Consider the following 21547-nt stretch of genomic DNA (forward strand, 5'->3'; position numbering starts at 1 on the left):
TCTGGACTTCCGTCTACATTTTGTCCTGTTCTAAAGGAATCTGGCCTTCCATCTACATCATCATGCTTTGAGCTATTCGATCCCCGATTTCAGTTTCAAGTTTCTCTCCCTATTTGGAGTGTTTGACATATAGCAATTTTAACAGAACAATGAATGAGTGCAAAAAATTTTGTCCTATTCAAAAGGAACCTGGCCTTCTGTCTACATCACTCTGCTCTGAGCCATTCGATCCTCAATTTCTTACAAACAATAGGTTCAGCTACGCTGAAAATTTTGTCAATGAAAAAAATCAATGAAGACACTACATTTGAAGCTTCCCATTGGCCAACACTGATTATATCATGTACGTTCACTTGTAATGAAGTTTGACAGAGCTTAGAACCATCAGGTTTTAATTGTCATTGGTGGAGAAAGTACAGCTGTCCATATGCACTACATGACCTTTAAACCCATAATTACAGTACAAAACCACTCATTGCTGAGTAGTTCATAGCTGTAGTCCCTCAACCTAACTATGGAAGCTTACAGGAACCAAAGGAATGGGTGCTATAACAGAAAAATAATGCTTTAATTTTCTCATTGTAATTTAGTCTCATACTTGTTAACCAAGTGTTGATGGTAACTGTTAATCCTGCATGCACATTTCCTGTGAAACAGTAATGGTGTAGGAGATACATTCACTAGTACATGTCCAATGAGCTGACCAAATACCCCTTGTGTTATAGGACTGGTAATGAACAGATCAAATCCACTTTTCACTTTAACCTCTATACCAAGCATGCAGCTGAACCTATAGTACAAGTACAAGCAAATTCATCACATTTTTAACTTGGGTGGCCGGTGTTCATGATGAGAAATTGTGTTAGAAGTGACAAACAGACAAGATCCAATGTGGAGCATTGTAATATGTGGATGGGAAAAACAGCTATACTAACTGTTACCATTTAAAGAGGAGATAAAGATTGGAGACCTCAGACACAGACCTATTTGAATGTCATCCCTCGACACCTGCGACTCAATCACATCAGTTGTGCTGCAGCAACAAGACTCGAACAAAATGACTTTCTGACATCTTACAGCACAGGCGTTCATGAACGATTGATGGATGGGGAAAAAAAAAGACTCCCTGTCGTATCATTCCCGAACCCAGACAGCTTACACCACTTGTTTACTGACTTGATTGATTTATCACTTGCCTCTTCGTAAGAAGTGATATCTTGACTTGTACTGATCGAGTTCAAGGGGAATACAAAGGTACACATTGTCTATATTCAAGTAGGAAGAAAATATACGTAACAAAAAATTACTGAATACATCCGAATTTGTTTCACCCGTAGAAGGTTAAATGACTTTAATTAGCAATTTAGAGAGTTTGATAAAAACATATCTTACCTGGACTGACAGCACTGACTGTATGCGAGAGATACAATATATAAAATATTACCCCCTGTTGAAATGTCTGCATCTGAAAAATATAAGGGTAACAGGGTTTTGAGTGACAATGTAAACAGTGTTTGAACATAACAAGAGCAGGCTATGTATAAAACACATATATATGTACCTCAATCTATGAAATTTTAAGAACAACACTTGGCATTTACCTGCATACAATCGGCTTCACATTACAAAACAATTTTCCCTGTGCAATGTGGTGTTTTAACATGTGGCACACGTTCAATCAGAATTAAATGGTAATCTAATCCTAATGATATCAACAAAAGTTTGACCTACAATTAAAGCATTCTTAGCACTTTTAGAATGCTTTTCTCTTGTAAGATTCATATGTTGTTTTGAAACTGGTATCACTGTTTGAATCAACTGAATGCCACACATGTAACTAAAGCCTGCAAAGGTAGCAACAGTCATGCCCAATACATGGGCCACAATCTGATGCTGCGATTTACATGCAGAAAGTTTTGAGTACTGATTTGATTAAGTATCTGTCAGCGGAAGTTAATTTCAGAGAAAATCTGACCGGCGAAGTCGTCTGCTAGACAAATAAGCATCAGTATTCATGATGATATAACCATGCAGCCTTAGAGTGATGAATGGGACCCCCTGTTATCAAAACTGCACTGGGGCGCAGTTGGTGCAGGGTTCCACATTATGTAACCACGGCAACAGCGCCAACCTTTAGTCCACATGTGGCTCTCTATCTGCCAGCCCTGCCAGGCTAAATAGCTAAAAGGTATAGGGCTTAAACTATCAATTGTAGTGGTTAACCCCAGTTCAGACAACTCTTGACTTTTTCTCTTGTGCTTCTTGCTCAGTCAATTCTATTACGTGGGAAGAGTAAATGGTAGCCATGTCATACAGAAAGGACAGGAAACATCTGAACTCTCTTGTATTTTCTTCAACATATTTATCAACATTAACAAAGCTCAGATGCAAAAAGATTGTGTACGACCATAACAGTTCACAAAGACAGGCCAAAAAACATAACAAAAAAAAAAAAAGCAGAAGAAAATGAGGAAAAATAGAAATTTTCTCCCCCATCTCTCCAGTTCCAAGCAATCATCCCTTTCACTTTGAGTGGTTTCCTTATATTACATTTTTTTCTTATTGGAGTAAAGCTAAATGTACCAATAAATGTAAGGGGTCAAACCATGTAAGCATTAATTCAACTGAATAACAATGAACCATTTAAGTTTGCTCTTACAAAATAAACACTGATTACCAAATTTCATTACATCACTACATATTAAGAGTATATGAAGGTTCCACATGGAATAATGGATTTCTAGGCAAGTGAAAAATATAGCCATTCTTGCAGGTCTTAATAAGCATAGAAATAAAAAATTAAACTTGACGCAGGCTTCAGAATGTCAGTAGAAAAAGACATTATTATTAGGAATTATATAAAGTAAGCAAGAAACTTTATAGGAGATATTTTATAAGTTTAAGTTAAAATCTGTCCGTATAATTAACCTGTGGATTATAATATGTCAAAATTTTATGTGGAATTTTTGACAAAAATTTATCCAATACAATTAAACTGAACTAAATTAAACAGAAATAAGTAAATTAAGCTATTTACTCATGCTTTCATTCAGATCAGGAGATAAAAGACAGTAGATCAACTCAAATTAAATTTAAAAGAATCTGAATTTCATAGCCAATACTTGTCCTCCAATTTAAATTATTTAATTAAATTTAATTTAATTAAATTTCCTTTATGTAGGGATTGTTCAGAGGTTTAAGGTAGATGTTTGGAAACTATATAACTGTTATACCAGGTGGCCTTATACCCATTGATCACATAGATTACCCTTCCAATAAAATACCATCTGCGCACCAAAACACAGAGTGTGGCGTTACTCACTTCTCACACCCAGCAGCCACAAGATGTTGTTTTGACTGGCCAAATGGCTATCTGACTATAGTTTCAACGTTTTTCTTTCACCATAGCCTCCAGAGCTCAAAGCCTTTTTTTTTTGCCTTCCAAGAATATTAGGTTTTCTTGGTAACATCTTCTCAAGGAATGAAGAGGTTAAGAGGTTCATTTTCTACAGCGGTGTTTGAGAGGCCAAGTTCTTCTTACAGCACCACACATATGCTACCACCATCTGTTTGGTTTATCTACTTTTCATACGGGCATCATATACTACAGTTTTCTACTTCGAGGGTGGCAGAGAGAAAGGGACAGGAGGCATCCAAGCACTAAAAGACACTGAGTCTTACTAAACTTTATTTGCCTAAATCATAATTATAGCTGAAGCCGTGAACTGTTGTCCTTTTATAGATATCTAAATGAAGTCAAGATGAGCACTAAATTGCCACGTTAGATAGGTACACTTCAAAATCAGTAAATATTACATCTGCATGTACATTGTGTTTTAGCTTAAACATCATACAACTGTCTCTCACAGCCTTCATGCACATGTACATTATAGTGGATAATGATCTACTAACTGACCACAAATTTTGAGTCAGAAAGTGCATTTTTAGAGGCAAAGTAAATGTCATAAAATTTTGGCAGTAAACTTACTTCTTTTCATTAGGATATTATATCAAAACATCTTTCTAACATCAATAGAACTCTCTGCACACCTCAAAAGGTGGACCTTAGTCAAGGACAAAATATTAGATCATTTACAAAATTAAGGGGTATTATGTTGTATGTACCACACTTCATAATAAACAAACAGAATTAAGGCTTTAGGGAAAAAAAAACCTCCAACAAACTTGCCTAAAATATGCTGCAGACCAGCCAATAACACTTTACTTCAAACTACATTACTGCATATAAAGCTACATTCAAAGATAGGCTGCATTTTGACATCTGCTTTAATGTATGATCCATGAGAAAGGGGCTGGTGTATAGCATGAGCTGGATTTAAATACGACAAATTGAAGCAAAAGCCAGATATAAGTAAGTGAGCTGGGTTTAATCATGAATTAGGTTCAAGATTCAAAGATAATTAGGTCAGTTTGACCTACATGTAGGTGGTGGATTCCTCGTGATGATCAGAAACTGCCTGACCACTCAGGATCCCAAAAATGCTATGGGTACGTGTATGACCAATTTTATATAAAACGATCTATTATTATTTGTTTGTAAAGTTTTCTATGATTTAGTGTCATTTCCCCATAAATGCTGCGATACATGGCCTGCCTTAATTAGATCTCATCATCTGATGGAAAATTTATGTATTGAGCCCTACAAAAATGGCATCCAGTTTGCCACATAAAAAATGGCATCTTGACTGTCACATAAAAATAGACTTACAAAGCAAAGAACTCATGTATGGCGTTCGTGTCTCGCACATGTATACATGGTGCAAAAATATGGTAGATCAGTGCAAATGCCAGTGTCAACTCTCCTTACAGTACATGTGAATCATACTTATGTGTAGTCCTGTGAACGTTTGCACGTAGAAATGTTAAAAACAAGAATCCAATATACACACCAACATCTGCAACTTCTAGCAAAATAATCCTACCTCGTCAAACACAGCAAAAAAAATGCTTCATAAATAAACAATGGCCAATCATGTGATTTCCAACATATACAAAATGTACATGACTAACGCCTGCATGGTCTCAAGACCATGTGTGGCACAGGACACTTGTGTCATGAAAAGCAAATTTCTTCCATATTCAGCTGTATAATGTTTATTCAAACATGCAAGGTTTTCTTCAACAACACATGCACAAAAAACATTTGTCTCCAGATCCAAACAGCATTTTTTACAGCTATAACTTTCTGTTTGTGCTTTGATGCAACTGAAGCATATAATTACATTTTATGTACACAACACAAATGTGCCCTGTGTACCAATACCCATGTGATAGTCAATTAAGAATTTTTGCTATGTATGCAGTATATCTGGCACAGAGGCAGAAAAAGTTAAAAGACAAAATACAGTATATTCCTTTTTTTCTTTTGAAACAAAATATTATGTCACTTAACATTCCAATGTGATAATGAAATGGAAATGTAGATGAAAAAAAAAAAAAAAAAATAAAGCAATCATTATAAACTGTGTCTAAAAATCTTAACAGGTAATAATAAATCATGCCTCAATTGAAATATGCAAATCAGAACTGAAAACACTTGGGTACACATACAACCTGTACAATTCTGTTTGGTTACATTTGTTTTACAGGGAGATACCTTTCTTCACTCCAATACCTTAGGCTCGGCCTTTTGGGCACAGTGTCAACATATTTATCCACCCGTTATCATGGCCTTTGTCCTGTAAATCCAACACGTCTTCGAAAGCCAATTAACTCCATTGATACGCGACGGAGTGAATATTTCTCTGAACGTGACAGCTCAAGGAATTATGCCTGCCTCAATCACGCCTTTTGACTTCCGTTCCAGCATGTTTGGGACAATCCGTAATTACATTAGCTCTACCTCCAATATATTGTGATGGCAGGGCAACCGTATCTCACTTCAGATGATATGTAATTCTCAGTCAGCATCACAAGATTAGATGCTCATGGCAGCTTGCTCTTGACAGAGGAAAGTAGGAAATATGTGAGTCAATCTTTCAGATAAAGGTAACAAATGTACATCTACCCATGATGCGGTAAAGTCTTATTTAGCAAAAACGATGGTTTGATAAAGTGATGATACTGATAGATACATAAAGGAATACACACATTTGCCTGATTGCATGGTGAGACAAAAGTGGGTATAATTATGTAAAGATGGTCTGTCTGGCCCTCCTTAAATGAGAAAGACTGATGAAAATTTGATGGACATATTTGTCAAAGACAGAAATTGCTTTTAAGGCCCTATTGGCCAATGTCACAATTTGGACAGGAGGTTGGTGTCTGTAAAGATTTGGATGTCTCCACTGCTCACGAGGGCATAGATTGTCTGTCGGAAGGAAGATAACACATTCAGTGACCCTCAGGCGTATTAAGAAATAATACAGAATGGTTGATAAAGGGTCTTAAGAGTCCCAGAAACTCCCAGAGGTGCCTGCTGGAGAGAAGAAATATGGTTATCTACCTATGCTCTCTTGCATTATTAATAAATCACATCAGAGTGGTTCGAAGACACGGCAGAATGATTGTTCCCAAAACCAGCTAGCTCTGCGAGGTCTGGCCCATCTATGCCCCCCTCCTCCTTTCAAACATTCTAATTTCTTATCATGGCCTACGTTATCAAGCTGTCATGCTCTTTTAGGGCCTTCAACAATGACCCTAAGTGTTATGCCAATGAACCGTACATCTCTAACAGCCAAAGATCAAAATCCCAAGCTATTTATCATACAGCTTAATTATGACAGCTCTAATGAAACAGTTCAGGGATTCAAACTTCTGATCACCATGAAGAAAGCTTGAGTCGACTGATTGACCAGCTTCAAGAAGCCTGATGGCAGGAAGAAAGTACAGGTAGTTGTTTATGGAAGGTTGCTTCAAGTTTGTTCTGTGCGACTCAATACTTTATATAACAACCAATCATGGAAATGTGTGCTGTTTCCTTGAATGCAGTCTAAAGCTGTGGAAGAAATTGTAAATTCATATCTTTCCCCATTGGTACCTCTAAGTTTCAGTAACAGAATGTCAATTAAAGTTGTGAATGATACTTACATTTATCACTCCTGCCTTGGAGCATTTTCGACAATTAGGTCAATGCACTGTGTCACCTTATTCATAAAAACACTGGGTCAACATATTCTCTGCATGATCCAATATTTTTTTTGCACACATCTTAACTGTAATGCCTCTGTAAAGTACAGAGGCCATTTTTTTTTTCTCAATTACAAATTTGAAAATTGCACACACTGGGCAAGAACTGATCCAAAGTTGCAAATTTAGCCTAACCTTTGGAGTCCATTGCTCTGCATGTAGAGAGACAGACATTAATGAGACTACCTACTCTCGCCTTGTTCGCCTCGCATAAAATCCCCCTAGATTTCCGAGACAGACCACGGGCATCAAGGGCTGTAATTACATCCCATCCATTCCTGTGTCTGATTAGGTCAAAGTTTTTAAAACGTGAAATGAGTTTTCCTAGACAAGTATCCAGCAGAATACAATGCAAAATTCAGGGCAGTGTGAGTTTCCAACAGAAGCCGTAAAGTTCGAAATTAGTTTTTACACCTTGAAGAGCGGAATAAAACCAGGCAAATAACAGTTTTGACGGTTATCGCTTCAAAAGTATATGCTATATGGGGAGTCAAAAAAACCCAGAAAACAATAAATCTAGTATGCAGCGAATGCTACGTCCCTCAGTCATGTTAGTCATGATGGAATTAAACCATGGAAATATAATGGGTGCCTATCAAAAATTTTCTTTCCAAGGCTGGTACTAAAACTGCGAAACTGAAAGACAAGTCTTTAATAACTGTACAGCCATGACTTTCCTCAATGAAACATGATCACTCCACGAGATGAGTACATTTCTCAAATACTGGTAACAGTGAATAATCATTTGGTTATTTATTCATTCACACAGAAACCCCATTACTTCCATTTTCTTCTAAACATGTCATTCTAAAGGACATTTAAGCACTGCTCTTTAACAATGGCAGGCTTCCTGTAAGGTTTAACAATTACAGATGCTAGGCTCTAGTCTGTTCTCTTATTTCCCTTCTGTTCACGGACACTAATGATCAACTTCACCATGCAGAAGTCATTCTTCACCATGAAGGCTGAGTTATTTGAATTTTAATAGAGTTTGTCTCTTCAGCTCAGGAATCATGTCCAAATATATATACGTTATGGAAATCAAACTCATCACGCCTGTGAAGGAAATCTCCAGACAAAATTTTCATGATGTTCTGCCATTTTTCGTTTCCCTCTTTTATATCCTGCCTTGTCTGCGAGTGGAACAAGATATCACTCGGCGGAAATGACTTTGGTCAAATATAATGAAGAAATGTGTTTGCTAAATCCCAGTCCGTCGTTATTAATAATTGTGTGCTTTGTGGCCCCATAAATCTCCATTTAGTTCCGTTCGCCACCATGATGTAAGCAGGGAAAATGGCAGAGTAAGCATTTCCTGGAGAACTCCACGGCTATTGAATAAAACTAGAGAATTAATTACCTGGGAGGGCGACACCTCAGTGGTGTTTCCACTTGCTGCAGACACATTAATCACATTGCTCTGAGCCCAACAAAGTTCCTCTCCAGAAGTTCCTTGGATCCAAGGATGTTCCAATATTCAGATTCCAACATTGCATACACATGTGTACATACATACAAAAGTGAAATGCCTCTTTGGAAACTCTTACATCAACAAATATGAGGAATTTCATTCAATGGATGATACCAGTTTAAGGAGTTTTCTTCAAACGCCATCCTTCAACAAAATGGCATTTGCTAAAGACGTGTGGTTCCTACAGAAGCTGTATCCTGCTCCGAACAAAGTCTTTCTCATGCCCAATGGATTATGTTATGTCTGCTTTCTCCATTTAAAGAACATATATAAAAAAAAATACTTTGATGTTAAACAAAAAAGACAGAAAAAAAATTAGCAGGTTTATTAATGTCATGAAACTCTGAAAACGTGTAGCTCTCAAGGTTCAGTATCTGTTAGTGACTTATTCCAGACAAGAAGAATGGGTTCCCCAAGTGTGCTATCAATACAGTAACACTGGCCTATATCCCATGCTATCTTCTTGCTATTCAAAGCTCACTTTCCTTGTTGGGCAATCTGACAGGCGAATCACTGGTGATAAACAAGTTTCTGTTCAATCCGGAGTTAACAGGGAGGAACAAGGGCTTTTTTTCCCCTCTTTTTCTCAATCTTCCTTGCATGGACGAGTACTGCCAGTGTAAGGGGCAGAAGGTGGATCAAAGGTGTCTTAGGCCAGCAAAACAGCTTGAGCTTTGATTGCGCTGATTGCATAATGGAATCTAGTTTTAGGACATCTGTCCTGTTTTCATCAGCAATATGCATGTACAAGGCCAAAGAATTTCTTCTTTCCGGGTAACCTTGTGGTATGCCCTACTGCTAATCAATAATGCAACTTGTGTGGCCTATAGGAGAAGCCTCTCTGTATCCAGAACACCCAGCAGTCTATCATAGCGTGCAAAAGCTGTATTACATGACATTTCACTTGTACTAAGTTATATTTTTGGGGGCAATATGCCTAAAATCATCTCCTCCCTCTATTTATATACATCTCACCAACTTCATCAATGCTAATGAAGTTCTCCTCTGCCCATAGAAGAAGTCCCCTAGGAGTCTCCCCAATATCAGAATTAACTGTACCCATAGACAAGGCAACTTTTCTCCTATCAGAAGATACAGGGACAAAAGGTGCAACTTTCTTCAATAATATCAACATTTAATGTACTATTATGGCCATATAAAACTATAGCCTTGTAGGATAACTTCCACCTCTCAATGACCTTTAGGTCAACAGGTGTTTATACCTGATTGTACTTTAGTGGTTGATATATTAGTTGATTTAACACACAATATCACAAAATAAAACTATGTACTAAGGGTTTTTCCCAAAATCTACTATTTTCAAGCACATTCAAAACTTCGAAAATTCCTTTAACAAATTGAAGAACTTGTATAGATTTTAAGTATCAGTAGGAACCCTGCAGATTTGATACACGATACAGTTTCTCTGAATGAAGTTGGAAATTTTATGAATTTTGAGATGAAACTTTTCTGGCAGGGTTGACTGACACGTACCTCATAATTTCAAATACATACAATTTTATGATCTCTGAAGAATAGCTTTAAACATGTTCCTTGTATCAATAAAGTTAAAATATTTGAACAATTTTTGTGATGGCAATACTGAAAACCTATAGTAAGCACAGGTACCATTATTGTACATGTACCATTTCAATAACACACAAAATACCCATACCTGGATAAATAGTGAATTACTCAGGCACTTTATTCATGCAGTGATAGTTCAATTACACAATGGTTACCAGGTAATTTTGGATGGAGAAACCACTACTATACTATACATTGGCAGTCTCAGGTAAAACTTTGTGCAACTATACAGCTATAATGCGCATCTCCTGCAACTACAGTTTGGGCTTCAGTTTTAACTGCCCACAAATTTCATGGGCCATATCAACTGCTGTGTTTCTGTATCTTTTCTTATATTTCACATCCTTAATCTTCATAGTACATGTGCACACCTTACTTTTGCCGATGGAAAGTAAATGTCAAAATAAACAACCTTTGTTTGATTTATTTATTTATTATTTGATTGGTGTTTTACGCCGTACTCAAGAATATTTCACTTATACGACAGAGGGCCGCATTATGGTGGGAGGAAACCAGGCAAAGCCCAGGGAAAACCCACGACCATCCGCAGGTTGCTGAAATACCCTCCCACATACAGCTGGAGACGAAGCCAGCATGAGCTGGACTTGAACAGGTACACATACAGGTATATAATGTAGATATCATGTGTCACTTCATTATTTATGAACAACCTAACTATACATTACTGGATGGCTACTAACTCCTTTTACCAGGCATAAAACATAACCATTCCAGTTTTATTTAAAGATGTGATTCTGTATCTGTTTTCTCATATTTCACATCCTTGATATCATAATAGATACCCCGTGCACATCTGACCTTGGTTTACTTGACTGACAACCGAAACATGCATAAAAAGGTGATCAGTATACCTGATAAGTTTAAACCTCCATCGGGCTGGGAGAGGCTGCAAAAGTAATCAACAGTCTGATGACTAGTTTTGCTGCAGCTTCAAGTGGATTCACAACTAAACCAGCTATGTTCCTCTATCATCTGGATGCTTTAGTCAGTTTTACAGTGGCAACTTCTGGACTTTGCAGGGTGTATCAACATGTGGATGCTATAGAACTCAGTGAATATACATTGGTTGGTTTATTTAGGCTTCACTGTCCCATAAAACAGCCCTTGCTCATAAATCAATTATGACCCTACACAAACAAATTGGTAGGGAAGGAGGAACAAGATAGAGGGAAACCAGATGCTGACGCTCTTTACCTACAAGTAGTAAAAGAGGAGGAACCTGGTGGTACGTTGAGCTATTTCATCCATGAGGCACATAAGGTTCAATACCAGCCTAGGACATCAAATTTGTAGATTTAATTTCTCTGCTTTCATTGCTCCTGATTCAAAGTCAGGAGACCTGAGATCAAACCCAGGTCGGATGATACAGAAGACTTTAAAAATGGTACTTGTTGGTTTCTCGCTTGGCACTTAGTACTGAGAGGTTAGAGCAAGAAACAAGACTGGTTGTCATTGTCAGTGTAATGTGATTTGTGATTGGATGGGTTGTCATGTCTTGTGTCTTTGTCATGATACTTTATTGGCATGGACTCACCCTACCACAAGAGGATACAATAAATGTACAAACATCTAATGACTCCTGATCGGCACATGATTGAAAAAATGTTAAGTCTGATGTACAACTCCATGCACAGGTACACGTACATTCATCACAAGTTTGTATGTCTAACATGGGAAGGCTTGCCAGTGGCTAGTGGTTCATCCTTGATGCCTTGGTTTCCTGCACACATATACACATACATGTATATGTACGTCATTGGGAGTCATGTCAAGATGATATCAATTCTATTAAGTTGTTTTACTGGCAGGCCAACATTAAAAAAAATCTGAAAATTTATTTAAAAAATAAACTGAAAATCCACCTTTTTATCGTGTCTGATCTTGACATTTTGCGATCATCTAAACATGTCCAATAGGAAAAATTGCTGGATAGCCCACATTTCACATAAATGAGATGTTTTTCTGTTTTATTTCTATAATCTGACATCGGAAAAAGGTTAATTCTGCCTGTCAAACAACAATTCAAATTAGTGTAACCCGGACAATAATTAAATAAATACAAAAATAAACTCAAGCATCAGAACCATGAAATGCTGATCTCAAAATGAAAAAGGACATTCTCCTGTATATTGCTATAATCCTGCTGTAATATAATGCCAAATTCAATTACATGTACCTCATTAAACATTGATACAAAGTAACGTGTATACTGCCAGTGCTGTTTGATTTATAGATTGACACATCAACAGTTTCTTACACATCACCTGTTAATTAATCATGAAGAACCCTTGCTGGATCCTTTCTTACCTGTACATGCTCAAGTGTGAGCAAATTAACTTATAACTAATTACTTTGTTTCATCCAACCACAAAGTAGTTCAGGCAAAATTGCCAACTTCAATGAGGTACACAAATGCTAAAGGTGTTTATACAGTAAGTGAAGCCAATAACACAGAGGTGGATAGGTTTCTTGAAAATCCATTTGTTTGTATACATATATTTATTTATCTGACTGCAGTTTTATGTCATTCTAAATAAGTTTCACTCTTACAATGGCACTCAGGTTTATTAGTGCTGGAAAGCAGCCAGAGCTGAGTGGAAGTGAACACATGTTGTCTTACATGTACACCTACCTGGCAAACCCCTTGACCTAAAGCTGGAACCTAGCCAATCGGTAATACAGTCAAACACACAACCCCATTAATCAAATGTGAGGGGTCTTGCCGTAAGACTCTAAGGCCAGTGAGGCCTTCCTTACTTCCATGCATACATAATTCTGTTTCACTAACCGATATACACATGCACATATATATATACATATATGCAGTGTACAAGAAATGATGCAGCCATGCTGCCAGGATTCCCTCGTTGTCCATCAATGTAGTCGGCTCATACCTGGCTCATATCAAATGTATGAAGTGATTTATACCACACAAGATTATTTTACTTATATAACAGCTAGCATTAGGTGGGAGGAAACTGGGGAAACCCATGACCATCCGCAGGTTACTGACAGACCTTCCCACATACAGCCAGAGAGGCAGTCAGCATATGCTGGACTTGAACTCTCAACGGGATCGCATTGATGGGAGGCTCTTAAGTCATTGCTACAAAGCTTTGGTGCTCTACACTTTGTAGGACAATCACACCTAATATACAGGCAGGTGACGATGATCGTGCGTCCGTTTTCCCAGTCTAACCTTTATTAAAGATCACTTGTTTCCCCACCAACACTGAGTGCATATCATTTTGTAACTTTATGTCACATGCAGTAAAGTCTGTCAGTCTTGTTTCTTTAACTCACAGAACTTACCGCTATTATATACTCGCTAAAAAAATTCTTGGATATGGCATTAAACAAAAAATCATATATAAATAAAGAAATAGAGAATTAATCTAATTACCGATGTATTTCAAAGTCGACAATACGTTTTTTAAATAAAATGCCAAGAAGACCCGCTCTGGAACGCCAACTGTCATGTCTCAATATTACAATCATGTAAAGGCTTGGATGACTCCCTTCAGGATACAGTAACCAGCAGATACAGGAGATCATCAAGTATGTGCCCTATATAAGAGGATATGTCAATCATAAACAATCCCTGTTAAGGTCAACACCCCTAAAGCAACTGTCACTAAATCAAATATACTTTATCACTTAAAATGAAGCTCCTCTATGCACCTGCAAGCTAGTCCCATATAATGATCAACCTTAGGCCAGCACCAGTTTGTGGCATGTCACTTGATATGTAAACAACATATTTATACAGTTAAATCATATGCCATTCATGAGCTTCACCATATGCTGGTAAAACAAGATTAAAAAGGAGACAATAATTCAAAATGTCAGATGTCATAATTTTCATGCCAGAAAACATCCAGATATATTCTCTGCATCTGAGATGTCTTTGACACTGCTAAGTGACAATTTTGTTCTTCTTTTTTTAACCATTGTGTGAGACATCTTTTATAATCTTTGAGAGCCAATTTGACACTTTGTTCACAGAAAAATGTGCACCAGTCCATGGCAGGGCAGAATTCCAGAAGCGATGTCGGCGGAGTGTACTTTTGCAGAGGTGCTACAAGTGAAGGGCTCACCCTTCCCCACAAATCTTCATGGGTGTCAATTTTCCTCTGCTGCCAGACACTACTATTGATTTGTTATCGGAAAGCACGAAACTGCCCCCATTGAACTGTCAGCCAAGACACCAATTCTCGCTGACGAAGAACATTAAATTCAGATCATTGCAGTTTCTAAATCAGCTCTCTAAATATGCACTTCGCTTCGTTTTCACTGAAGAAGCTTATTTCCACGTAAATTTCATTGGGCAAGAAAACGTTTTCCCTGCGACACTTTTTCGCTGAAACCCATCTGAGGATCAGCCAGATGGGATTAACACAAGGTAGAGGCAGGCCAAGTACAGGTTCGCAATCAAATTATCTCTGGCTTCTGGGTTCATACCTACATCAACAATATCTTTTTACACCATTGTTCTGAGGAGAAATTAGATGCATGGGGATAAATTTGCAATAATCTTAACAAGTGAAATCCTATACAGAGTGAGACAAGGTGGGAGGCATGGCCGATGCCAAGGGCATGGATAAAAACTTGAGTGCTCAAAACTGTGTTACAAAAACATATTACTTATCAACTGTGCAGATGCAGACATCAATCTATAGCTAGACATTTATTTTGGGATAGAACGTGAATGGCGCCAACTTCCATTTGAAAAGAAATCCAGGAACAGCTACATGTCAATGATCAAAAACATCCAAATTGTACTGAAGTGTAATAGCACTAGCACATAAGTGTAGGAATGTAACTCCAAATACAGACAAAAACAGAATAATACAGTCATTATGATATTCCAGAATTTTTACACCAACTTGATTCAAGGATTTATACAAGGTTTCTTTATAAATTCAATAAGTTTTCATTGTGATATTACATATTAAGGTATATGCATGTGCCATTTTCAAGAAGAAAACTTCAGACGCCAATGGTGAAAGAAAAAATGCAAAGATCATGAGTTTCATTATTTTTGATTGGAGTTTAATTATTGGCTTTCCTTTTGTCAGAACTTTGTCAGTAGACATTCAGGACTGCCTTAAGGATACACCAACATTTATGTGCACTAATACCTCAGTCTTGATGTCCACGGACACTCACACAGCCACTAAAACACCCAGAAGCTAATAATGACACTGCAGGTGAAGTTCGCTGGGGCACTATACAGAGTCTGATAGTCATGATACTATACATAGTGTGTTTCGCTCAACATATAGTCACTGGAGTCCCATTCTGCCGGCTTAACAGACAATCATCAATACGACGCTATCAGTGAAGTTTTTGGCCATGGTCCTCAGTCTGAGGCACAGCCGAATGACTGCGGCGGAACTGTTCAATACAAGTGCTGAGCATATGTCTATATACCAGTGTTACCAGTGAGACAGTGATTGACACCCACTATAACCAATGTAACAGCAGGCTTCTTTCTTGAGCGGTATTAAATCCAATGCCAGCAGAAGGTCTGATTAAAGTGCCATTTCAATAAACTGGTCAAGTGAGGCCGAAATTGGGAAAGGCGGCGAGCAGTGAATCAGACTTGTCAAAACTTTCCTAATCCATGCAATATTCATTGTTGACTGTGGGGCTTCTTAATGGCTTATGTAGGCTTCAATAATCAAGTATATTGGACAGATAAGGGATAGGGAAGACGCCACATCCTGTTCAGAAGACACGTCCAATGTGGAATATGTAAATATGACATAAACAGACTGTTCGCTGGCATCCCGAGAGTTGGCCGATATGACAGCATCAAGGCAAGGAGACGAGCCAACTACTGGGCCTTGTCACCTACACTTCACCACATGGGCAGTCCATGTCAAGATAACTCACAAGATCTCCAAAGATCACTCGACTCACAAAGCAGAGGGAACCCAAAAGAAAAGTTAACTGTAAACGATTCAGCTTTTCTTTTACACAAAAACTTGTTACCAGGAGATCTGATTCTTTCAATAAAATGATGTTATTATGCACTATCATAATACGATACTTCAGTTACTGTTACTTAAATCATGTTTACATTAACTCCTAAAGGGCTAATTACAGACCTGAAAACAGGCGTCTAACATTTTTGAAACACGCTTTCCGAGAAAGTTGTATGGACCCTAGTGTCCATGTAGAATACCAAGGTTATTTGACCCAAGAAACATTCAGGTTCTGCAGTGTAAGCAATACTTATGCAATAATGTGTAATTTAGAAACATTTTTTGGGACAAATTAGGAAATATATACAAGTATATATTGTATTTCACCTGTATTGACATTTTTAAGTGATACATTTTGCTTGATTCTGGCGGATTTGTTCACCTTACAGGGTGGCTTTAGAGTTTTTTGTGAAGTTTGATTAACACCTCATCAGAAGAACTAAGACCTTAACATCAGAAATCATTTTAAGGATTTTATGTGCATCTGAAAGCGCATTTTTATGTACCAAAGTTTAGGTGAAATACAGCACATGTCCATGTACTTTATATAGTTAATGAAATTCTTCCCTTGGATATCAAAATGCATCTCAGCATGACTACATTTCCATTTATTTAATTCAGCATTTGAATTTTGTTCAGACAGGCATAATCAAGACTTTTCCATAATACGACAGTAACGTTTATAGATGGAGGATAATCTGAAAAGTCCTTCACCAGGTACCTGAACGCCTGCACTTAAAGCTGTATCCTGACCAGTCAGAGCTGGATTGGAGTCACAGATTTCACTGGTCAAGTCGAATGACAGCATAAGAAGAAAGTAATATAAAGAGTATATCCATTTAATAAACTAATTAATGACACAAAAATAAAATATTTTTACAGCAGTGAAAACGCTGCTTTTTTCAGAACATACCTTAAGTTGTATCTGGTGTTCTACCATCACAAGGAAGCTGCACAGAAGAGCCTGAGGGGCACACGTATACTTACAATGTGAGGGTATAAGCCAGCAACAACAACAATGCTGGCCTTCCTAGGCTAATGTTAGGCAAGGAAGGAGGGCGTATGAGTATGACAAAAATGAATCTATGGAAGTTTTTAACCCCATGATGAAGTGTGACATATGGAAAGCATCTGTAGCTGTTACATACGTATCAAGTGTAGGAGGTCATCACACTCAAAAAAAAAAAAAAAAAATCTCATGGCAAAGACGGAAGGCACTTGTTATTTTTTCGGTGGGCGGTAGAACATTTTTATGCATTAGATGTTCTGCATGAATAACTGCCAGCCTTGGTAATTTACCATACAATTTAGCAATTTGCAACCCAAGACTTCACTACAGCTTAATGGTAGCCGTTACATAAGACTAGCAGCCAGTTCACTCGCTTAATTTGCCCTAGTATCTGATGGAGTAAGAAAGTGTTCACATAGGTCGTGTCAAACAAGGGCAAACATGAAAGTGAATCCGGCAAGATGAAGGCAAAAACAAGACAGTTCCTCACCTGGGAACATCTTCTCAAGATGCAAAAACAGGTGTTGCCAGCATGATGAAAACATATAACATACTCAGGTAAAAAAATATCACGGATTAGCAGCCTGGTTTTAGATTCTGTTTATTAAAGCCCATTTCTTCTCCTGGGTCATGTCAGAGCTGGGATTTTTACGATCATCAAATGTACTATTTTTTATGCACAGAGAACACTGGGTAAGAAAATTACTGCATAACTTAACATTTTAACATTTACTATTTGTCTGGAGCTCCTTACTGAAAGTTTATAACCTTCATGTACTACATGTATTAAAATGTATTATAAGAAATCAGAGAGATAAGAAACCAATATGCCATACATACTCTATGTATGGGAACCTAGTGCCCTGGGAATACAATTTCAATCAGAAGTCTTTGAACTGTGTTTCTGTTTCAGCAGTTGAGGACAGTTTTACTATCAGTTGGTGTATCAGTAGAGTACAGTAAAAATGTTAGGCTAACTTTGGCTGACATTAATTTACTGATCACCTGTCTCGGTGTGCTATGGAGGAACAACTGATTCCAGTTTCCCTCCTAAATTTTCTCCATTGTTTGTTTAGTTTGTGTGAGACTTTCTCTGATGCCCATGCTGTGGTAAATGTAATAAAAAATGGTTGCTGAATATTTCTGACAGGTCACCCGGGACAATAGGACATTTTTTCACCTTAGATATGAAAGAGTTTCAACTCGAAACTCCTGGCTATTCGCCAAGGCAGAAGAAATACTCTGGTCAAATGAGAAAGCCCCAATTATGCCCTATTCCTAAATACTAAAATGCAAACTGGGGAAGAAGTGAGAAAAACTGCCAGTTTCTTTAATGTCTGAACAAGGTTCTCCCCGCTTACACAGGGAATGCTCTCAACTACCCATTCACATACCAGATTTTTTTTATTGTATTATGGTACTGACGAAATATATTTCATTATACTCCCATTGTGGCCACACAATCCACCCCCCCCCCCACCCAAATTTATAAACTTTAATATCACTATTTCACTGTGTAAACAGTAAGAATGTATCAAAAATACTACTGTAATATATTAAATAATGAACGCAAGCATGTACAATTTAATGAATAAAGAAGGTTAAATATTGTACAATTTAATGAACACCTGTATTATGTGTGTGTCAAGCCAGGTATGTAATATATATTTTAATGAATAATAAGTATATGTCACTACAGGTAGTTCAATGTCAAGATGTCTCAAGAATGCATTAAATAGCTGGCTAAAATTCCCATGGCCACTTCCTATACCGTCTCACAGGATGATACATTAATACTGTTATTCCAGTACAAACACATGTGAGAATGTCTTTTGTTTTGAGCTATGGAAAGAATTTGGCAATGAATTTGGTCACCAATGCAGTTCTGTGATATATGGCAAAGAGTAACCAGAAGCTGGGTTGTAGTTCTCTGTCTGAGTTAAAACCACACCAGATGTTGGCTGGGTAGTTCCATGGAACACCCAGGGGGGCCATTTCCTGTAGGTGGAGGGACACAAAACAACACAGCGGTTCAAGGTCACAGAAATCGGTCAGCCCTGGTTGCACTGTCCTGGGGTGAACTACAATTACTAACCACTATGCTGAACCTACATGACCTTAAATTCTTTGATTCACACCTATTCTTAAAAGCCAGAGCATGTGTATAACTATAATATATGTATATACTTTGTTTATCACGTCAATTACTTTTCACCTGTATACAGATGGCATAATCATAAATATATATGCACTCCTGAAAACTATATCCACCAACACACTGTTCCAAGTTGTATTTAGGCCTGTGGTCCTATATACAATAAAAAATAATATTTTAGATATTAACATTTAATGATCAAAGGCAAAACATGACTATAATATTAGAGCTAGTAAACACAGACAACACTGGCAAACATAGTGCTGATCAACTCTAAAGTTTCATGATGATCTGGATTTACTAATCATCACAAAGTGAGATAAATCTGCCTTTACATTTAACAGGTAACAGGTGAATTTTAAGGAAATGGTTCTTCTGCATTATCTCTTGTGATATACACGTATCTCTTCAGTTCATATCTATACACATATCAAAGTATTAAAACTGCATTTATAGATCAATCAGATTAATTTTCTATCTTTACTTCTCCTTAAGGTTTCCATAAATAAATTTCCATATATATATATAATTCAAGCATATACACCTACTTGTACACATACATATCTGCTTGTGATAAAACTAGAAACCAGAATGGATGAGGAGGAGAAAATAAAATATCAACTTTGACAGAGCTGAACTAAACAGCTGCCAGTGTGGTCTACAACCTTTAGGTTTTGAGAACCCATCTGAGAAATCAGTAAGGGGAGATACAGCAGTAGAGTGTGAAGTGTTTACTGTAGTAAAGATCACCCTCCCTGCTGTTGATTACACTGTAACTGGACACCCTGTTAACCACCATCTGGTCGGGCTCACACTGACCACTGGTCAGACTAACTGATTAAACTTTGATGGAGGTCTCACTAATGGACATCAGGGCTAACACACTAAACAGAACTACTGGATGATACTCTGGCTAGCACAAGGTGTCTTACATCAACCTTGAAAGAAGGACTCCTGACAGGAAGATGCAAACAGTTTAATCACCAAAAGCAACTCTTAACAAAAGTAATATTAAGGTGCAGATATTGTTATCCTCTTACTACATGTAATTACTCTGAAAATGATATGAAAAATGTTACAAAAGAGTATTTTGAAAAAGTAGATAACTTTGCTTTGTAAATAATCTTTTCCTGAGCTCAATTGACTTATTTATAGGAACAAAGAGGCAAACCTTAATATCTGCACTCTCAAGTCCACAGTCAACACACCCTTTATCCAGGATGAAATGATGATTTGTAAAAGCCCTATAGATGTTTCTCTAACAGTCAGATGTTGCACATGGACATGGCATTATGTACTATGTGTTAACAACAGTGAAGAGAATGCACAACATTTGAAATTGGTCTTCTGAACATGGCGCTTCTCTGTGGTAGCAAGGGGAGCTTTAAACAGTGTAACTTTCATCATTAACGCAGCTACTCTCCATTTCACACCTGATGCTCAATGGTAACATCCATTTGATAGAAGACATTAAAGCTGTAATTACAGGTAATGTGAGAATTCTCAGACTGAAGGTCATTCAAGGTCAGCCTGAAGGCTAAAGGAGGGAAATGTCATTTCCACTAGGCTTGAACACATTTGTCATTGATAGCATTTAATACAGTTAGCTCATGGTGGGGCTGGAGACATCCCACAGTGACAACCTGGACTAATTCTAGCCAGCACATGTCCTATTTCTGCTGCTCACATTACTTAATTTTGATGTGCCCGTCCATTGCCAGAGAGGATTTCTTGCATATGAGCCAGGTCAGAATCAATGCTTCCCTCCCTTTAACCTCAACTGCGAAGTTAAAAATGTTATATTAAACAAAGGCATAAATGTGGAAAAAAGAGAGACAATATTTTCTCTAATGAATACAAGGTAGCCTTTTAAAAAAAAACAATTTTTACAATATGCATTGTCTTCATTACAGTTATTTTATCAGTCATACTGGAAAATGAAGACATAGTCATAGTTTGTTAACTTGATCCTTTTTTCATGAACTTCTCATGAATTTTGTAATTATCATTACCTGAGTTGAACACAGCATGTGACAATCAACTGCCTGGACACTGATCTAGCTTATTTTAGGCCTCGTAGAAAATATGTCTCCAAATAACAAAATGGCCACTATATAACATGTATTCAAGTTCCCTATGCAAGAGATCAATTGAAAAACAAGTAA

At 37.4% G+C, this 21547-nt stretch overlaps 1 protein-coding gene across 4 annotated transcripts in view; it reads right to left on the reverse strand.

The window, feature by feature from the left end:
* Positions 1–21547, reverse strand: part of LOC135481870 (CUB domain-containing protein 2-like) — a 179022-nt gene that overhangs the window by 65784 nt on the left and 91691 nt on the right. For 3 of the 4 annotated variants that reach the window (XM_064761619.1, XM_064761620.1, XM_064761621.1), the window contains one exon: positions 1393–1465. In XM_064761619.1, coding sequence (XP_064617689.1) covers positions 1393–1465 — 73 coding nt within the window. Of the gene's footprint in view, positions 1–1392; positions 1466–1601; positions 1655–21547 lie in introns of those variants that run through there. The other variant, XM_064761622.1, reaches the window with a different exon arrangement.

Source organism: Liolophura sinensis, chromosome 1 (genome assembly GCF_032854445.1).
Source record: "Liolophura sinensis isolate JHLJ2023 chromosome 1, CUHK_Ljap_v2, whole genome shotgun sequence".
NCBI classification, from domain to species: Eukaryota; Metazoa; Mollusca; class Polyplacophora; order Chitonida; family Chitonidae; genus Liolophura; species Liolophura sinensis.